The following is a 21,841-nucleotide window of genomic DNA, read 5'->3' as shown; positions in this document are numbered from 1 at the left end:
CTAAGTGATTTTCTCCTACACTCTTTCTCTAAGGCTTTCCTAAGTGATTTGACTCAAGTAAGGATGTTTTTACTATTGAGTGTGATTCATGTCATCCAAAGTTTTCAAACTTTTTGGTCTCAGAATCTCTTTTCACTGTTACTATTGAGGACCCCAATAATGTGTTATATTTACCAATATTACCATATTAGAAGTTCTGAGGAATTTTTTAAATGCTTACTAATTTAAAAATAATTATAGATAATACACAGTCATCCCCTTGTATCCACGGGGGATTGATTCCAGAACTTCTTGCAGATAACAAAATTCATGGATGCTCAAGCCCCTTATGTAAAATGGTGTAGTATTTGCATGTAATGTACATACATCCTTCCATATACTTTGAATTATCTCTAGTTTACTTATGATACCTCATACAGTGTAAATGCTATGTAAATAGTTATTATACTATATTGTTTGGGGAATAATGACAAAAAATAGTTGATACATGTTAGGTACAGATACAACCATTCTTTTTTTTTTCTAAATATTTTTGATTGTGGTTTGTTGAATCCATAGGTGTGGAACCCATGGATATGGTGGGCCAACTATAAATGCATATATGTAAATGTTATATTTATTTCATAATAAATATATTTTCAAAACAGAAAAATAATAGAATGCCAATGTTTTATATACTTTTGCAAATATTTTAAAGTCTGACTTAATGAAAGACAATTGGATTTTCATAATTGCTTCAGCATTTAATCTAATACAATATGTGGTTTTGGTTGACGCTGGTGAGGCAAATCCAGCCTCAGGTAGATGTGTAATTACAATAGGAAAAAACATTTTAATCTGCATTTCAGATAATTGTGATATTCTTCTTTGATACTAGAGCAACATTCTACAAGTGGTAGTTTCTTAATGGTTAGTTGCAAAGTGGAATTGAATCTAAAACTATATTGATGAACTTTTCATATTTTTCTTTTACCTATTCATAACTTTATAACATCATGCATGCATTTGGAAAATACTGGTTTACTGTATTTTGTAAGGTTATGCAGCCCTTACAAATGTTGGCACATTTTATTATATGACATATTTAAAAGCAAAACCAAACATATTTGTTAAATCACCACTGATATCAAAAAAGTTAAGTACTGGGAAACTATTAAGCATATGGTGGCCACTACAAGTTTTTCAAAATTCTAATTTTTGCTTGAAAGGTTAAAACATATAATTGGCAACAAATGCTGTCAGATATTTTTCCTGGAGTGATAGGCTCACTTTATTTTTAAAACAATGTCAAATATGCAGATCTGAATAACCATAGTTTGTCTTTAGTTGTTCTTTCAAGTCAAATTGATACTCCATGACAAAGATGGGTGGCTCAGCTTTCAAGTCCAACAATGACACAAGTGCTCTTTCTCAAGACAACCATCTTCCCTCAGTATGCTACAGAAGTACTTCATATGCGCTTCCCATTTCTTCACACAGTACATTAAAAAGACGTATACTCAAGGATTGAGACTTAAGTAATACAATTTTACTGCTTCATCAAAGATGCTCTTAAATGAAAGTGGCATCATTTTTGCCATGAGCGTGTGGCAGTGAAAAATACAACTGCCTGGACCATTTGGTGCTGCTGCTTTGATTGTTGCAGGCCAGCATTTCCCACCAGTGCTTTTGTACCATCGGCAAATTTTGAAGTGTGGTCTATGCAATAGGCCCACGACACTGAAACTATTTTCATAGCAAATCCAAGGCATTATTTACCTTTTTGACTTTGCTGAAATTTGTAGATGGTACAAAAGCACTGGTGGGAAATGCTGGCTTGCAACAATCAAGGCAGCAGCACCAAATGGTCCAGGCAGTTGTATTTTTCACAGCCACGAGCTCACGGCGAATTTCAGCAAGGTCAAAAAGTTTATGTTTGGCTGGGCGTGGTAGCTCACGCCTGTAATCCCAGCACTTTGAGAGGCAGAGGTGGGTGGATCACGAGGTCAGGAGATAGAGACCATCCTGGCTAATACGATGAAACCCCGTCCCTACAAAAAATACAAAAAAAAAAAAAAAATAGCCAGGCATGGTGGCGGGCACCTATAGTCCCAGCTACTCAAGAGGCTGAGGCAGGAGAATGGCGTGAACCCAGGAGGCGGAGCTTGCAGTGAGCCGAGATCGCACCATTGCACTCCAGCCTGGGCGACAGAGTGAGATTCCATCTCAAAAAAAAAAAAAAAAAAAAAAAAAGCTTATGTTTATGTTGTAAATAATGTCTTGGATTTGCTATGAAAATAGTTTTGATGGCATGGGCCTCTTGCATGGACCACACTTTGAGAATCATTGATAAAGAATGTCTTCCTAAGAGGATGTCAGGCTGTATGTATAGAAGGTGTCACCTTAAACAGACTGTAACTTGAGGCTCAATTTCATGTAACATATGCTTCAGAGGCAACTTTTCTGTGCCAGGTGCCATTTTAAGTACAAAGATGTATGTAGTATTTGAGTGAAAGAAATAAGAAAAGTTATCAGTAGATGTGCCTATTTGTAGATCTGTAGGGTGAAAAAGGTTTCTGAATTTGTTGCTTTTATAATAAGCATGTTGATAGAAAAAATGAGTGACTAATTATACTCCTGATTCTTAAATACTTCTCATGTTTTGTAATAACTACTACTAATTGAAACCCTACTTATGACTTCAGAACTTTGCTGCTACATACTTAGCATATATTATCTCACTTTCCCTCCTAACACTACCAGCACTACAAGGAAGATTTTACAGATTAACAAGCACTGTGGCTCAGAGAGAGTAAGTAACGTGCTCAGAATTACAAGGCTAGTAACTAAGCAGTTGTGGTTTTGCAGTAGAAACTGGATTTGAAACCAGAACTTTGTGACCTCAAAACTTCTCCTTACCACGTGTATACAATGCCATCTTATAGGTTACACAGTGCCCAAGGAATTTTTTTTTACACAGAAAAGAATTATATCCCTACTCTCAGATACACACTAGATATAAATTCCTGTAATTAGTGATAGCTTCTTTATTTTTTAAACATTGTTTTGCTAAAAAGGAATAATAGCAAGAAAAGTAATAACTAGTTTTGCTGAACAAGAATAGTAACTGATCTGAAAGTAAAGAAGAGAGAATATGGGCCGGGCGCAGTGGTTTACGCCTGTAATCCCAGCACTTTGGGAGGCCAAGGTGGGCGGATCACGAGGTCAGGAGATCGAGACCATCCTGGCTAACATGGTGAAACACTGTCTCTACTAAAAATACAAAAAATTAGCCGGGCGTGGCGGTGGGCACCTGTAGTCCCAGCTACTCGGGAGGCTGAGGCAGGAGAATGGCATGAACCCAGGAGGCAGAGCTTGCAGTGAGCTGAGATCATGCCACTGCACTCCAGCCTGGGCGACAGAGCAAGACTCTGTCTCAAAAAAAAAAAAAAGAGAATATGGAATGCAGCGCCACAGAACAAAGATACTGAGCACTAATTGTGTCCCAGGTATATGGTATGCCAATATGTAGCTCACAGTCCAACAGTGACAGAGACATAAAATAATTACATTGATATTTACATTAGTTATTAATCATTAAAGTTCTCCTTACTGAATGTTTGGGCCAAAATTAATTGTCCTTAATGCTGATTTTGAAAAAAGGGGAATATTAGAGGGTAGAGCTAGGTTTTTGAAACTTTCAGTTACATGATATTTTATATATAGTCCATTTAAAAAATAATAGCATGTATTCAATCATCTATTCAACAAATTCTAATTGAGTTATGCATAAGGACTTTCAACCAATTGTTGTTACTTTTAAGTAAAAAAAATTGTGCGTGTGTGTGTATATATTTCATATCATCTTGTTTGTGTTCTCATCTCCTATTAACGTACCTTAGCCTACAGGACCTGAAGCTTTGGGTGAGGCTTGTCATAGAGGGACAGACGTGACCACCTGGGAAACTGTTTTAACCTATTACTACACTGGATCAACCACCTTATACAGTCACCTCCTTAATGATTTCTCATATATATGTATATATATATATACACACACACACACACACACACACACATACATACATACACCCACGCTTTTTTTTTTTTTTTTTTGAGACAGGGTCTTGCTCTGTCACCCAGGCTGGAGTGCAGTGGTGTGATCTCAGCTCACTGCAACCTCCCCCTCCTGGGTTCAAGCAATTCTCCTGTCTCAGCCTCCCAAGTATCGGGGGAACCTGCCCCTGATAGTCAAGTAGGTTCTTTCCTATTTTCCCTAAGTGTCGGCCGGTCTGAGAAATAAAGGGACAGAGTACAAAGAGAGAAATTTTAAAGCTGGGTGTCTGGAGGAGACATCACATGTCAGCAGATTCCCTGATGCCCCACAAGCCGCAAAACCAGCAAGTTTTTATTAGTGATTTTCAAAAGGCAAGGGAGTGTACGAATAGGATGTGGGTCACAGAGAGCACATGCTTCACAAGGTAATAAGATATCACAAGGTAAATGGAGGCAGGGCGAGATCACAGGACCACAGGACAGGGGCGAAATTAAAATTGCTAATGAAGTTTCGGGTACGCATTTTTCATTGATAACATCTTATCAGGAGACAGGGTTTGAGAGCGGACAACCGGTCTGACCAAAATTTATTAGGCGGGAATTTCCTCGTCCTAATAAGCCTGGGAGTGCTACGGGAGAGTGGGGCTTATTTCATCCCTACAGCTGTGACCGTAAAAGACAGCCACCCCCAAAGCGGCCATTTCAGAGGCCTACCCTCAGGGACACATTCTCTTTCTCAGATATGTTCCTTGCTGAGAAAAAGAATTCAGCGATATTTCTCCCATTTGCTTTTGAAAGATGAGAAATATGGCTCTGTTCCACCCGGCTCACCAGCAGTCAGAGTTTAAGGTTATCTTTCTTGTTCTCTGAACATTGCTGTTATCCTGTTCTTTTTTCAAGGTGCCCAAATTTCATATTGTTCAAACACACATGCTCTACAAACAATTTGTGCAGTTAACACAATCATCACAGGGTCCTGAGGCGACATACATCCTCCTCAGTTTACGAAGATGATGGGATTAAGAGATTAAAGTAAAGACAGGCATAGGAAATCACAAGGGTATTGATTGGGGAAGTGATAAGTGTCCATGCAATCTTCACAATTTATGTTCAGAGATTGCAGTAAAGATCAACGTAAGAAATTATAAAAGTATCAATTTGGGGAACTAATAAATGTCCATGAAATCTTCACAATCCACATTCTTCTGCCATGGCTTCAGCCAGTCCCTCCGTTTGGGGTCCCTGACTTTCCGTAACACCCAAGTAGCTGGGATTACAGGCGCATGCCACCACGCCTGGCTAATTTTTGTATTTTTAGTAGAGACAGGGTTTTACCATGTTGTCCAGGCTGGTCTTGAACTCCTGAACTCAAGTGATCTGCCCGCCTTGGCCTCCCAAAGTGTTGGGATTATAGGCATCATCTACCGTGCCTGACCTTAAGTATATTTTTCTTGGAAATTTTAGTAGAAGAATGCTTTCCTTTTTTGGATCACAGTTTATGTTCTGTTCTAAAAAATGAGGTAAAATTAGACAACAAGTCAAAATAATTCTAATATTAACCCAAAATAAACGTGGATAAAAGTCATTTTGTTTGTGTTCTCATCTCCTATTAATGTACCTTACCCTACAGGACCTGAAGCTTTGGGTGAGGCTTGTCAAAGAGAGACAGACGTGACCACCTGGGAAACTGTTTTAACCTATTACTCCACTGGATCAACCACCTTATACAGTCACCTCTTTAATAATTTCTCATCTTCTCTATAAAAGAAGACCACAAAGTGTTGGCGTATTATAAGTAATCCAGCTCACCCCATAATGATACAGTGAATTACATACTTTCCTAAACTTAATCATTCAAGATCTCACTTCCTTCCCCACAGGCAAAAAGCATTATATTTTACACATGGCTCCCAGCTGGTTTTCATTGAGGCCTTCAGAATCCATTTGAACACTGAGAGCTTTAAGAAGAGCTGCTTTATCTTTCTTAGTCAACTTTGGTCATGGTACCATTAGGTCTTTTTGTTTTCAAATTTTTCGGTTTTTGAAAGCAGAGAAACAACATGTGTCCATATTATAATTGTGCTTTATGACTGGGCAAGGAACTTTGGGTTTCATTTGCAGTTAATGTCTCTTTTGAGTATATTTACAACTTCTCATTCTTCATTGCCATCTTCATGCCCATTTATAGACATATGTGTCACATTTCAGCCCAGAGAGATTACAGCAAATAAATAAGAAACTTACTAGACTTTTAACTTTCTATTTGTTTATTCCTACCCATAACTTATTCATCAGACCTTAATTGTTGGAAATAAGACTTCTTATTAAAAAGCTGTATAAATTAATAGGTCCAATTATTGTAGATAATCCATAAATGTTTGATATATGGATACACTTTTTAAAAAATTCTTTTAACCCAGGGCTGTTTTTAATATCATTTCTTTTAGATATGATGAACACCTCTGATGAAGAAGACAACAATCAGTTAAATGTAAATTAACCATTCTTTTGAGGGTAGAAGTGCCAGTGCATACTTCTGGCTGTGTTTATGACAATGTTGCTATTTGTAATACTCCGATAAAAATCCAGTGCTATATTACAAACTGAATTTTTCTTACTAAGTAATTATATAAATATTTTCCCATCTCTCTGGTAATAGTAGCAGTTTTCAGGTCTTAGTATATTTTTGGCTATCTCAGATTTTATGATTGAAGTTCATTGTGAGGGCTTTCCATTACCCTGATGGTGGAATGCCAAGCACTCCATGCTCTGGCCGTGTGGCTCTCTCAGGTGTCATTTTGCTGGAGCATGGTACTATCCAACAGTACTTTCTGTGCTAAGGGAAATGCTCTGTATTGTGCTGTCCATCATGGCATCGCACAAGTGACACAATGGGGCACTTAAAATGTGGCTGATGTGACTGAGTGAACGTTTGTTTGTTTGTTTAATTAGTTTAAATGTAAATACCCACATGTGGCTAGTGGCTACTGTATTGGGCGGCACAGCTCTAACATGCTGACTTTCTTGCGGTTTTGCAATTGTACCAAGTATATTCTTGCCTCGCAGCCTTTTTGCTTGCCTTTCTGTTATCTGGAATGCTCTTCCACATGGCTGGGCTTCACATCTTCACGCCTGGGCTCCAATGCTGCCTCTGTAGGGAGCCTTCTCTGAGTCACCTTATCTCAAATAACTTCCCCTCCCCACAATCTTCCTCCTTATGCATTGCTCTATGTATTTATTACTACCTGATATTTTATTTACGATCTATCTCCTCTACTCTAAAGACTTTGTTCAATTTTTCTCTATATTTTACTCATAGAAGTCAGGAGACCATAATGTTTAAGGGCATGGGCTTTAACATATGCTTGAATAAGATACGCCTGACAAGCCCAGTTCTGCTGCTTGCAAACTCTGCACCTTAAACAAATTATCTACACTTTTGGAACTCCAGTTTTCCCATCATAAAGTGGGGGTAAAAATGCCTGCCTCTAAGAGTACTGTGAAAATTAATAACATAAAATATATTTATAGCATTTAGGTCAATGTGTGTCTCATGAGTAAGCTTTATATGAATGGTAGCACCTATTACTATTATTATTATTGTTATTAAAGCTACTTAGATATTTCATTACTGTGAACCTTGCCTGTCATACTGAAAAATCAACAGCAGAAGCTATGAAAAAGAAAGGCTTTTAAATAAACCATTTAGGACTCTCTTTACAGAAATGAATTTGTTGTCTAGATTAACTTTAATTTTGATGGAGAAAAATCCAAACCAAAAAAAGAAATAGGATGAGTTGATAGGCTTCAGTGTGCAAAGATCAAGAGTAAAAAGGAGTGGATAGTTACCCTTACAGAATTAAATATTCCATTATTTGGGAAAATCACATGAAGAGAGGTGTTTACCTTAGGGATAAATAAAGGTCAACTACTAAGCCCATTTTTTTAAACTTTTATATCGAAATATGTTATAGTTTGCATACAGTAAAATGCACAGATTTTAATTGTACAGTTTGATAATCTTTTAGACATACACACATCCTTTTAACAAACACACAGGTCAATATAGAGAATATTTGCAACATCCCAGAAGGCTATCTTCCACCCCCTTCCACTCAGTAAACCTCAGTGGAAACCCATTATGCTGGGATCTGTCAATGCAGGCTTTTCCTATTTTTTTCTACTCTTTTATATTAATTTGTTTTTCCTATTCTTTCACATAAGTGGAATCACACAGTTTTTGGTCTTTCATATCTGACTTCTTTCACTCAACAGTAAGTCTGTTTTTATCTATGTTTGTGTATATAGCAATAGTTCATTTTTCCTACTGCTCGGTTATATAAGTATACCACAATTTATTTATCGATCTTATTATTGGTAGACACTTGGGTTGTTTCTGGTGATGACTGAAACTGCTATGAGCATGCGTTTTAGAGGACATAGGCATTCATTCCTGGTTTTATACAGTGTTTGTATGCATGGCATTAGTAGGTACTATCAATGGGGATTTTTTTTTGCCCCTCCACTGGGCCCGTTTTGAAAAAGGGAAAAAGGTAATGCTGGAAAGTCCTTGGTCCTGCCAGCTTTTTCATAAATTGTTGGAAAGATGCTCAATTAATATAAAGAAAATCTCAGAAAATTATAATCTGACTGCATAAAGGACTAGTTTGGAAAGAGAATTTTATTCATTTTGCAGGGCATTCTCTTAGTTGGAGTAATTGTGAATTTTGTGACTTAAAATATTAATTAACAAAAAAATTATGCCCAAACTGTCAAATGAGCCTGGGAATGAAACCGCTTATAGGTCTCTCCATCAGCAATCAATGGCATGACTCTCAGGGCACTTGCTTAGGACAGAGACCAAATTTGATTCGTTCTAGTTCACTAACAGGGAATTTAGAAGATGTTCTGAGAGATTCAGACAAAAACAAAACAAAACAAAACAAAACAAAAACACCAAATCGAAATATCAGTTAAGTGAGAGTTCAGAAACTTTTCCTGTGAAGAAATGGCTAAAAGAGTTGACATTATTTAGTCAAGATGTGAGAAAGTGAAGAAAAGATGACTTGATTCTGTCCTTTAGATGGGAGGATTTTAGAAGAGGATTTGGATTGGTTTTCGTGCCTAGAGAAGACCATCTTATAGGCATTAGGTACTGCTCTCCTTTCACTCAGAGTACGTATACCACTAGAATAAAGTACTACATGGTATTAGGAAGGATTCTTAGCAATTGGCTAGAGAGGAAATTATGTTGTTCTTTTGCTAGGAATTGTCTAGAGACAATAACTCTCTGCCTGGAGTAATTAGAACATTTTAGGGGAATACAGATAGTTAGGACAGATAACTTTGGGAATCTTTTAATCTCAGATATTATGTATATTGCGGTTGAAAGGGACTTATAGCCAAAGAAAAGTGTCAGTATAATAGAAAAAGCTCAGCTCCTTTGCTAACTTGTAAGACAGTTTCACTTTAGAGATGCCCGTTTGGGCATTCAGTGTTTTGACTGCTCTTTCCTTACCTGTTAGAAGATGCTAGAAGATATAACTTAACCATCTTCATGTAGATGTCATCATGCTGTCCAACCCACTATGGTACATTGTCTGACCAGAAACTATATATTTCACTTTGTAGATAATTTCTCTAACTATTACTTCTCTTGAGAAACATCTTCCTAGTCTGTCATGGGCAGTTGCCTTGTCATTGTCCCCTGGAAACCTTCTTTATCAGACTGACAACTCCCCATGTTTGTAATTTCCAATTCGGAGGATTCTCCTCCAAATTGGAATTAAGAGGAGATGCTACATGTTTCCAGTTCAGTCTTGATCCAAATAGCACCTTTGTGAGGAACTTGTCAGGATTCAGTTAATTAATCCATGTGAAGTTCTTAGAACTGCCTGACACAGAATAAACATTCAGTGAGGGGTAGCTATTCTTACTGTTCTTTCTCTGTTTCATGTTTGGCTTCTCTGTACATATGTATTACTAGTGCTCAGTTCTAGGAAACAAAGGGGAGTGAAGCAGGCCAGTTGGTTGGACCTAAGGAGAAGAACAAATGCAATCCTGCAGAAAGATTATAGTAACTTCAAAGTATAGTTTTGGAAAATCTCTTTAAATTTAACCAATGCACAGTGGAAAATCCCTGAAGAACCAATCTAATTATTCAATTAAATGGAACCGTTATGCTGACTTTTACTACAGAAGGCAAGCATAATTTAGAAAATGGGGCATTTTAATTCTCTTTTGTTTTCCAATTAGCGCAATTGCTCTAATGGGGAGTACTCATGCTTGAGTCTATGTTCTTCCAGTATGTACTTTGCACATAATTTCAGTCTCTCTCTCCCCCAAAATTGGAATCCTCACCTGTTGACATAGAGGTTTACTTATTGCAGTGCTCATACTGCCCAGATCATGGCCTCAGAGCAAATATCCTTCTGCCATGAAAGTGGACCTGACCAGCACCAGTCCCCCCACGCCCAATCCCTGGAGCTCTGCTTTTCCTGCCGGGTATAATTAGGATGCTAAAGTAACGGAGCTCTCACTTTTTTTGCTGATGCCAGCTTACCACAACAGACCACATGAGTTTACTCTTAGTTGAAAGTGGTAAGGAAAATGCTAAGAACATTCATTTTAATTGGTCAACATTATGCAGACTTTAGTGCCACTGTTTTATAGTCCTGTGCTTAGGATTTCTTTCTGCCACTAGCCATCAGCTTATTATAGCAGATAGTCTTATTTGCTTCTGATTATTCTTTTTTTTATTATTTGATTATTGATTATTACTTGAAAAGTTTAAACCTCTTTTGTTTATTGCTACCTTATTTAGGTAACAGTTTCATCCGCCCTAATATTTGTTAAGTTCTACATAAAAGACTGACAGTTTCACATTGGTGGGAAAGTATTTTTTCATCATATGGCCCTCAAGACCAGGATGAATGACAGATTTTTTTTTTCTTAAATGCTTGCTTTGATGCTGATGTTTCATAGCTAAAAGACATGGATCATATGGGTAGTGTGTGGTGGTGGCAGGAAAGGTGGCAGGGATGGTGGTACGAATGGTCCTTTAATGTAACTAGACGTGTTTTCTTTGCATTGGTTGGATTTATTCCTCCTGAACTCTGGAAAATGTTTAATTTGTTATTCTAATATGAAAAAGATCCATAAAATATGAGAGAATAGTAAAAGGAGAATTGTGTTTTTTAAAAAGTGAACTCACTCTTCTTAAAAGTTTTGGGAGGATTTAGGAAGTTAGGCACTGACCTAAGTATAGGAAATGTGGTCTTTGCCTTTGGAGCCAACATGACACATTTTAGTGGGGAAGAGCACAGTAACCTTGTAATTCTGTCATCCAGCTGAAGCTGTAAGGTGTGGGCGATGGCTGCAGTTCCTCATCAGGACTTCATGTTCCATCTCCCCCTCCACAAAGTCCTTCTCACATAGGCCTGTGGGGAGAGCCGGGACTGAGTTCCTTTGAGTAAGCTTACCTAAGATTTTTCTTTTTTATTAAATGAGTGGGGAATAGGTAGAAATAAAAGAAAAATTATTTAAATTACAACTAGAAAACTTTAACATTAGGAGGAAAAAACCCCAGAAATTACAAAGTATATGCAAAACAGAGGATTAATTAGTTTATAGTGATTTTGAGAAGGTCCATCTATGTAAGTATAAAATGGTCATTTAAATTCATAATTTAAGAAACAGTTATGTCTTTAAATTAGTTTGAATATTTTCTCATTCTAAAAAATACATTTAGAATCAAAAGACTCAAAACTAGAACTAAAAGGATATAAAGTCATTTCTAATTTTACAAAGGATTGATTTTCTGGCTTAAGTACCAATTATTCCTCTATAACACTGTAAGAGTCATTATGAGGCTGATAATAATTACTGTCATTTATTGGATGTTTGCTCTAAGCCAGAGATGAGGCAAACTATGACTCATGGGCCAAATCTAGTCTTATTGGAACATAGCCATGTTCATTTGTTTTTGCAATAGAATAGAATTGAGTAGTTGTGGCAAAGATCGACCCTCCAGAGCCTCAAATATTTACTATCTTGCCCTTTCCTGACAAAGTTTGCCAATCCCTGATTTAAGACAAGCACTGTTCTTTGTAACAATTATGTCATTTAATCCTTACAACATCTCTAGGAGGTTAGTTTCTTATCCTACTTTTATGGATGATGAAATAGAGGCTGAAAGATATTAAGTGACTTGCCCAGGGTTACTCAGCTAAGTGGAAGAATATGAACTTGAAGCCATGATGATAGAGTCCATACTTTCCCCTTTGTGCCCAATTTCTTTGTCGTTAGCCTTCAGAGAGGTGGCGTATCTTGGTGGTTACAGGTATAGAAGACTCTGAAGCCAGGTTGCTTAAAGTGAGATGACCTTAGGCAATAAATGACTTGACTTTGCATCTCAGAATATAAATGTTGGCAAATACTACTATTATGAACCTCCTGTTTTGTAGGTGAGATACTAAATCTCCAGAAATGCTTTTAAGCTTTCCAAAGACCTGACTTTACAAGTGACTATAGCTTACCTCCAGTGCTAGATAGATAACACATATTTCAGAGGGCTGATGGTTTTGGAAAGGTAAAATCATGAGTCCAGTGTTCATTTTTTTCTCTCTTAATTATCAGGTACTTCATAGACAGCAGTCTCAGCCAGCCAAGGAGAGTTCCCCTCCCAGAGAAGAAGCGCCTCCCCCACCTCCTCCGACTGAAGACAGTTGTGCCAAAAAGCCCCGGTCTCGCACAAAGATCTCCTTAGAAGCCCTGGGGATCCTCCAAAGCTTTATTCATGATGTAGGCCTGTACCCCGACCAGGAAGCCATCCACACTCTTTCGGCTCAGCTGGATCTCCCCAAACACACCATCATCAAGTTCTTCCAGAACCAGCGGTACCACGTGAAGCACCACGGGAAGCTGAAAGAGCACCTGGGCTCCGCGGTGGACGTGGCCGAATATAAGGACGAGGAGCTGCTGACCGAGTCAGAGGAGAACGACAGCGAGGAAGGCTCCGAGGAGATGTACAAAGTGGAGGCTGAGGAGGAAAATGCTGACAAAAGCAAGGCAGCACCTGCCGAAATTGACCAGAGATAATGTGAACTTCTACTAGGCAAAGCAATACATCGGTCCAAGGATTTTCTGCTTTCATTTCTTTAAAAGTTTTTTGTTAGTTTGTTTTTTGTTTTTGTTTTTGGGGTTTTTTTGCTTTATTTTTGTCTTTTTATGTCTGTTTTGTTTTTCTTACCCTTTTGGACATTTCTTTGTTGCACAGGATACACCTATAGACTGAATAAGTTCAGTATTTCCGAATCAGACATCGCCTTGGCAAAGACACTAAAGCGTTACACTTTATCCCGTCTCTATGACTGGATCATAGTCATTATAATCACAGGAGACTCTGCCTTCATTATCCTTGCACTTAACGGAAGTTACATCAGGCAAGTTCCAGGATGAAAAGAACTATGAAATAAATGAAGGAAGCTACAAGTGTGTGTGTATATGTATATGTATATATCTCTATATTTACATATATATATTAAAATTGCATGGGACAGAGACTTTGCAATCCGAAAGAATAGACTGTGAAATGAGTTCTTAAAGAAAAGACTTGTTTATGTATTAAAAAAACCACTTCACAGTGAGTCGCTTTGGCTTTTTGATAAACTGCGGCCTGCTCTCAGGGTGGGGTGACTATTTTTGAATTCCTATTTATTTTTTGTGTTTGTCCCTGATTTTTTTTTTTTTAATTCTATGGCTTCCTATCTGGCAGCTTAATGGGTAATTTTTGAGGTATGTATTTAACAAAATAAACGACACTGCCGAAAAAAAAAAAAGTGAAGTGAAAAAAATCAGGGCACATTAAAATGATACAAGTCAAATAAATCTTAAAGACACAATGCACACTTAAAATGACTCAATAAAATGACTTGCTACGTTCCGTTATTCAATTTGTCATTACTGTAGTGAACAGATGCATTTCTGTGGAATTCCAAATAAGTAAAACTGAAATTCAGTGCAGAGAAAACTTTGTCCATTAGTGCAAGTCTTGATCAAATGACATTTTGACATTGGACATATGGAATTCATAGTATGAGCCACATTTTGTTGTGAAATTTATTTACCTGCTTGTGGCTTCAAATCTGAAAATTAATAAGCCTGCTCGTTTAAAAGTTGTTTGTTGTTGCTGTTTTTTTTTGTCTTTTTGTTTTTTACTAGAAAATAGTTCAGTGTAATATTAAGTTAGAAAAGAAGTTGCTGCCCAGTTAAAGGGGTTCCCTCTCAAATAAATCTCCATCCTTCCCTCTCCCAAAAGACATTTCTGATTTCTGTTTCACTTTGGGCTTCCTCTTCTTCATACACATTCCATCTACCTAATCAAACATTTTCAGTCCCTGATCTCTCCTGTCCCTTTTCCTGGGATGACAGCCCTAACAAGAACTGTTTTTGAATTGTTGTGCAGCTCCAGGCAATAGAGTATGTGAAGCGATTTCAGTAGAATCACTTACTCATCCTAAAAGAAAACATTATCCCAGTTACCTACATCGCAATTACCTTATGTAAAGCAGAACTAATGCTGACTGGATGTTTAATGGGATGAGCATTAAAGCTGCAATCTACTATAGTACTCCAGATCTCTTTCAGCTTCCTATAAGAAACACCAGAAGCATTACTTTCCACTTCTACTTACAGTAATTGCAAGAGGAGACCTCACATTCAGGACTGGCCTAGTGAACGTAATCCATGCTTTAAACTGGCCATTGAACAGTCCCACATGGTTGGATTTTTTTTTTTTTTTTTGAGTTGTGCTTTCATGAAACCTTGTCAAAGACCTCATGCAATATCACTTTGAAAGTTATTTTCTGTTTACTACACAAACATTGTAATATAACTGTTAATACTATTTATATATTTGAAAGGTATAAAAGGTAGGAGTTAAAAAAAAACCTCTATGTGTAGATATTAACTCAGAACTTACAATATACAGGGAGAAGACATGTTGCAATACAAGCTAATTCTAGCTGCTCAGTAACCTCTGGAGTTTTTAAAGGGACATTTTCCTGTACTTTTTCAAATAATGATGTTTAAAAATTATCTTGACATAAGCGTCATATACCTTTGCAAAAGGATGGTTGTTTGCAGTTAGCCCTGGCCCCATCCTTCCTATTTCTGTAGTATGCTGCAGCTTTAATCAGAAAGTCCATGGTTGCTGCTTCCTGATCTCCGAGTTACTCTTTCCAAATTGTCTTCTTACACTGTTGCTGAAGGTCACTCTGTACACGTAATGGAAACTGATTTTGCCAAGCTCTTACAAGGTGGTTCATCTATCGATGGCATCCGCATTTGGTATCTTTTACACTTCAACCAAAAATTTATTAGGTATTTTTCAATGCTAAGTCTTGCCTTTTATTTTTTAATTTCACTGCCAAGTTTGCAGTGGTTCTAAGTGAATCTGTGGGCATTTTAGCCTGTGGTCTTGCCAGATCTTTGCGAATTACAATGCATATATGTCTATTTATTCAATATCTGTCATATAATATCTATTTGGAAGAAGAAACTTTCTCTTGTAGTGCCTCTTGACAAAGCACAATTTCCCGCCTTTTTTTTTTTTTTGTGAAATGAAAAAAACAAATTGTGTTTTATTGCGGTATCAACAATGTGAATAAGGATTAACATATTGTAAATGTTCTTTTTTCCATGTAAATCAACTATCTTTGTTATCACTAAGTGATAATTAATTTTTAACTTATGTGCATTGTTAGGCTGTTAGAATTTTTTGGTTGTTAAAATAAACGCATTCAATAAATATGACTTTGTTCGTCAATTATTTTACTGGGCATTATCTGCTTTCCCACTTAATTTTTCATGCAGAGAGAGACCTGGTGAGTCTTAGGAAAATTTGTACCCTTATTTTAGAAACAAGACAGTGGTACCTGCAATTACAGATATATGAGTCCTGTACAGTGCATGGATTTAATAGCACATGTGAATGTATGTGTGTCTCTGTGTGTATATAAACACATGCATGCTCACTTCCTGGAGCTGGCAACTGGGAGAGATGTTTATCCAATCTTTTGTCATATACAAACAAAACTCAAATGTATAAAGATATATTTATAGGCTGCTGTTTTATTTTTCTAGTGAATATTTTCTGTTTATAATTAAAAAACCACAAATGACTGCGTGTCAGGAAACTTTTGGAGCACATATGTCCATGGTTAATGGACATAATAAAAGTCTTTTATATTTAGAGCTGGGGTACCATAATGTGTGCATGGAGGAATGCTGAAAGGATTGATGTATCTGAGAAATGTGTGAAAATGATTTTTTAGAAAGTGCTTACAATGGAAAAAACTGCTCAAAAGACTAATGTTAATAAGGAAAGAGCAAGTGGTTCGCTTCAGAACTGGCAAAGAAAAAGTAAATTAAAAAGTGATTTTGTTTTCTTTTGATATTGTAAATGTTTTTCCTGTTTTTTTATTTTTTTCCATTTTTCTGCATTTGATTGACATACAGATGTAACTTCTCTTTCTTCCTCGGTTTCCCTTACCTTTTTTAACAGCCCATGAACCATGTAGATATGTTTTAATGATAATTTGTGAAAACCGAGTGTTTGCAGAAAGGCAGACAGCTTCAGGGTGCTGAAGGTTTTTAAAAACAGCTAGAGGCTCAACACAGGGTGAAACGTTATTTATGCAAATGTAAATGAACTCTGCATTTAGACTAAAGACAAAGAAGAAAAGCATTTGTGAAATAATGACTTTTAGCACAAGCAGCTTCCACATTCATGAGATTGTGTTTTAGGGGTCAAATTTCATCAGTGGGAGGCTCTACACACAGATGAATTGGTGTGCCTAGAAGGTGTCTCTGTGTTAGTGACTTCTATTTTCGAGAAAGCAAAGTAGGAATTTCTCAAGTAAAGTCATAGCATCCCAGAGCGATCACTTCATGGGTTGAGTTTTGTCGTGTGTGTGTGTGTCTAGAGGACATATGTTTCTTTACACTGTTATTTCCCTTCGTGAAGAGCCTCAAATAAAGACTTTAAATTCCCCACATCCTTTCTAAAGGACAATCATGCTGTAATCAGACAGTAAACATTTATTAAACATGTACTGTATGCCAGACAATTTGCTAGAAATTGCGGTGACGAGGAATGTACGACTTTGTGCTTTCTCCTCAGGAAGCTTATAACTTGTTAGAAAAGCAAAATATAAATCCAGGAAAAATGAAATAATCACACAAAAGTTGTCTCCAGACAGAAATGTATTTGTTTAATGGGTGGTACAAACACATGCTATGAATTAAACAATTATTGCTTATAAGCTAGAATGGTCTTAGAAGGTGGACCATTTATGATTAGGTTTAGCTGCATACAATAGAAAGAAAAAAGCACAAAGTAATTATGACCCAACAAGTGTTTCTTACATGAAAGAAATTGCTGAGATAAGCTGGCTTCATGAAGTCAGAGACTCACACTTTTTCCAGCTCACAGCTCCATTTTTTCCTGTGTTCATTCCTGTGTTCCCTCTTCATAGTCCAGGATGATCGCTAGAGCTCTTGCTCTCACACCTAACTTCCAGACACCGGGAGGAACAAATGAGTAAAGAATGACACACAGTCTTCCCTTGGTACTGTAGGGGATTGGTTCCAGGACCCCCCCACACACACATCCCCAACCCATGGATACCAAAATTCGCTAATGCTCAAGTGCCTTATATAACAGTGCATAGTATTTGCATATAACCTTTGCATATCCTCTCATATTTTAAATCATCTTTAGATTATGTATAATATCTAATACTATTAGAATACATAGTAATACAATTAGTATAATGTAAGTGCTATGTTAATAGTTGTATTGGTTAGGGAAGAATGACAAAAAAAAGTCTACATGTTCAGTATAGACACAACCATTCATTTTTAAAAACAAATATTTTTGATTTGCAGTTAGTTGAATCCACAGATACAAAGGAGCGACTATACTCTCTTTCTTCAAGCCCTATACTTGAATGCAAGGGAGACTAGTAAATGCTTCTAGCTGTTCCGTGAATTCCAGAGAAAGGGGGAGAGTGGATATTTGGTAGGCAGCTAACAGCCTCTGCCATAGAAGGTATTAAGAAGAATGTTGAAAATAATAGATAAGGATAAGTGAAGAGGCACAATTGCCCTGCTGCTACTTCCTGCACCTTTCATCTGTTCCTTCTCCTGAGTTCAAGTTCATTCCTGGCTAACTTTAAGGATCAGTCCAAGCAGCACTTCTTCCAGGAAGCCCTTCCCCATCTGCTTTGCCAGTGTGATACGAATTCTTCCATGCTCATGCCGCTTCCAGGGTATTCCACTGCACAGAGTTTGTAGCATGTTGTGGTTACTGTGCTAAATGTTTATTTCCCATGAACCCTTGAGACCTACAGCTGAATCCCAGACATGGAGTTCCTCAGTAGCTAGAAGAGTGCACTCAAAAATGTTGATTGAATGATTGTGTATTAAATATGTGAAAAAACAGTGCATTCAAAGACATAGAGTTAGAAAAGAAGACACACTGTGGGAGAGCGAGCAGAGGAGCGGGAGAAAGGAACCTGACACTGGCAGAACTCTCCCAGGCTAGTTGTTGCTTTACGCTCTCACAGCGACTCCTCACAAATACTATTATCCTCAGTTAACAGGGGAAAGGAGGCTGTGCCTAACACAAGGTCTCAAAGTGGGTTTATGGCTATTTTTCATCTATGTCTAGTCAATTATTCAAGACACACGCTTTAGGGTTTATGTAATCTTTTTTGATTTCTAGATCTTTCCAAATTGTAAAAGTTGGGAAATTGATAAAAAATGATGGAACAGGATAACAAATATTGGCAGAAGTTAAGGATGTTCAAATTTTTTCCAAACTCTCATGTTCTTAATAGACTTGTAAAATGAAGCAGAAAAAGCCAAACCCATTCCTAAAATGATCTGCCTTTAAGACCATTATAACTCACAGGTAACAGTTATTTTCTCTTCCAAATTCATGGCACTTGTCTGTACCACTCATTAAAAATAATAGAGCAGTGTTTGAAGACAGCTTTCGTGAGGTTATTTCACATCTTCTGGGTTTATGTTACGGACTTTGGTGGGTGAACGTGGCAGATGATATTAACAAAGAAAAGCCCTAAACTTCGAAGGGACTTGGGATCCAGAATATCTGAGTTCTGATGGTGGCTCCACCATTCCCTGGCTGTGTAATGTTGGGCAAATTACGACTTTGAGCCTAATGTTCCTCATCTAAAAATTGGGCATAGTGACTCTCACAGGGTTATGGAGAATCCAGTGGTATAAGATGCTTTGAAAGTGGTAAAGTTTATGAAAATATTACGTTTGTCATCAGAAATTGCCAAGTAGTGATCTAACTTTGATTAATTGTATTTATTAACTTTCAGAGGTCCTGATGAAATAAAGCAACATTTAAGCTTTTATATAGTTATTACAGACATATTTAATTAAGGCTTGTGGTACGACCACAGGAATGCCATGACCAACTCTATTCAGCAAATATATTTATTGAACACCATTAGTGGCCTTGATTTGTAATGCAGAATCAAAGCAGTTCTGGATACAAATTGATTAGTATATAAGATTTTTGTTTTCTATCACCCCAAAGAATGCCACTTCAAGGATCCCTGAGAGTGAAGTTAAATACATTAATTTGTGTCTGAAATGCTTACCATTGAAAAGTGGACATTTATGAATTGGGTACATTTTGCTTATTTCTACCTTCCACCCATCTTTTCAAAGTGAGTGGAGAAGGATAAATTCTAGGGGACTACATCAAAAGTAATTAAGAGAGATTTGGGCAATAGCTCAGCAAGTTTGGGGATGGGTGTGATTCTTTAAAGACAACAGCAAGGCCTGAGGTCTTTGCATTTGGCCATGCAGAGAACAGGGGTGGGTGGGCAGGTGGAGGAGACATGGGGCTGTGTGGGGATAGGTGTGACAATGTGTCTTCTGAATGAGCATGTCTAGGACTGGCATATTGAGTCGGAGACAGGAACAATGAATGAAGGGTGCAATGAAGGGAGGTGATTTGGCACCCTGCAAATTCAGTATTGCTGGGAAATAATAGAGCCAGATTCTAAAGCAAGGTCTGCATTTTCTCCCCAGTATCACACCACCTCTCTTTTTGTATCCTAGAATGTCCTAGAAAGAATGTATAAACTGAGCATTAATTTGTTGACCAGCATGGTTTATATGTCATGATGATTTGACATCTCTTAACACACTTTTTCATAATCTTGTTCAAGTATGACATTTCTGATTGAGTTTTGTTCTGAGGGAAAGCTTATTTTTAGAAAACACCATGATCTGCTAGTACAACTGTCCCAAAGAATCTAGAAGTAGCTTCTTTGGTGACATTTAAAAAGGCTTAAAGTGTTACCTTCACATATGGGGAAATAATTACAAAAATATTCCATTAGCAATGTAATAAATAGTGCAGAGCAATGATTAATTAAAGAGATAACTATAATTTATTCACTATCCATTAACAAGCATAATCCCATGTAAACACAAAATAACACAGGTTGAGGGAATCAGGGGAGACTCAGTGTCAACTTTGAACTGAACAATCCTAGAAATCTACCCTTAAGGAAAAGGTAAGGAAAAAATAAAATCTTTACAACTTTAATTTGTTTCTAGTTGATTGTGTGGAGGCAATGAGTTGTTCTAGTTTCTATTTTTTACTAATATTGCAGCTTGAAAAAGTTACTTTTCAATCCCTAGTTTCTTCATCCATAAAACAGGCCCAGGAACAGTGGCTCACACCTATAATCCCAGCAGTTTGGGAGGCCAAGGCAAGAGGATCACTTGAGGCCAGGAGTTCAAGACCAGCCTGGGCAACATAGTGAGACCCTGTCTCTTCCAAAACAAACAAAAGTATAAAATAGGGGTAATGACTTATATATTTCAAGGTTGTCATAATTAAATAAAATAACTATGTGGAAGCATCTAGCGTAATTCCTTCCTTCCCTTCCTCCCTCTTTCTCAGGGAGAAAAAAAGCAGGATATAATCAAATGTTACAGAGGAGTTAAAAATAGTTCGGATGAGTTTCAGAGTAGGATTAAGTCTTACATTTAAATTTTTTTGTGTGATTTAAAATCTTTAAGGATAAAGGGCTGTTATGCTACACTTTCTCCTTTTCTCCTTCTCCCACTTTTTCTTTGATTCTCGTTCATTACAGTCCCTTTCTCTCCATCTCTCCCTTCCTCCTGTTCCTTCTTCCTGGCAAGAGCTATAATATAATTTTCTTTCTTAACTGCAAACAAAATGAATGAGGTGTTTTAGTAGCCTTCTGAGGTCTTCAAAATTAGATATTTAAACATTAATGACACCACACTTGCTTGTTTTTCTGCTGCCTCATTCTTGTTCTTTTTTAATGTATTTTGCTGATTCTCTTCTCTCCAAGCCTTTATGCCCAAGACGATCCAGGGTTCTTCCCTTCATCCTCCTTTTCCCAAATCTACTCTCCTTCCTCATCCAGCATCATGACACTAAATGCACCCAAATGCTGACCACACTACAATTTCTGTCTGTAGCCTAGACCTTTCCTACATCTCCAAACCAGTAGGTTCCACTGCCGATTCAACTCCTCCACATGCCTGGCATGCTTCACATGGCCCCAGACGACCTCCTCTTCTTCCCTGAACTGTTCCTCCCACCTGTTGGCAACTCCAGCTTTCCAGTGGCTTAGGCCTAAAGCCTTGGATTTGCCCTTTATTTTTTTTCTTTAACACAATGGCATTTAATCTGTCAGGAAAGTCCTATTGGGGGAACCCA

The 21,841-nt window shown here is 37.4% G+C and overlaps 1 protein-coding gene across 3 annotated transcripts in view; it reads left to right on the top strand.

The window, feature by feature from the left end:
• The window catches only part of SATB2 (SATB homeobox 2), a 193,549-nt gene extending 177,703 nt beyond the window's left edge, over positions 1-15,846 (top strand). For all 3 annotated transcript variants that reach the window (XM_063695071.1, XM_019022740.4, XM_063695070.1), the window contains one exon: positions 12,673-15,846. In XM_063695071.1, coding sequence (XP_063551141.1) covers positions 12,673-13,134 — 462 coding nt within the window. In that variant the 3' untranslated portion in view covers positions 13,135-15,846. The remainder of the gene's footprint in view (positions 1-12,672) is intronic.
• Positions 15,847-21,841: the final 5,995 nt, after the last annotated feature.

This window comes from Gorilla gorilla, chromosome 11, assembly GCF_029281585.2.
Source record: "Gorilla gorilla gorilla isolate KB3781 chromosome 11, NHGRI_mGorGor1-v2.1_pri, whole genome shotgun sequence".
NCBI lineage: Eukaryota > Metazoa > Chordata > Mammalia > Primates > Hominidae > Gorilla > Gorilla gorilla.
The sequence above is the reverse complement of the archived record's forward strand: the minus strand, read 5'-3'. Positions and strand labels throughout refer to the sequence as shown.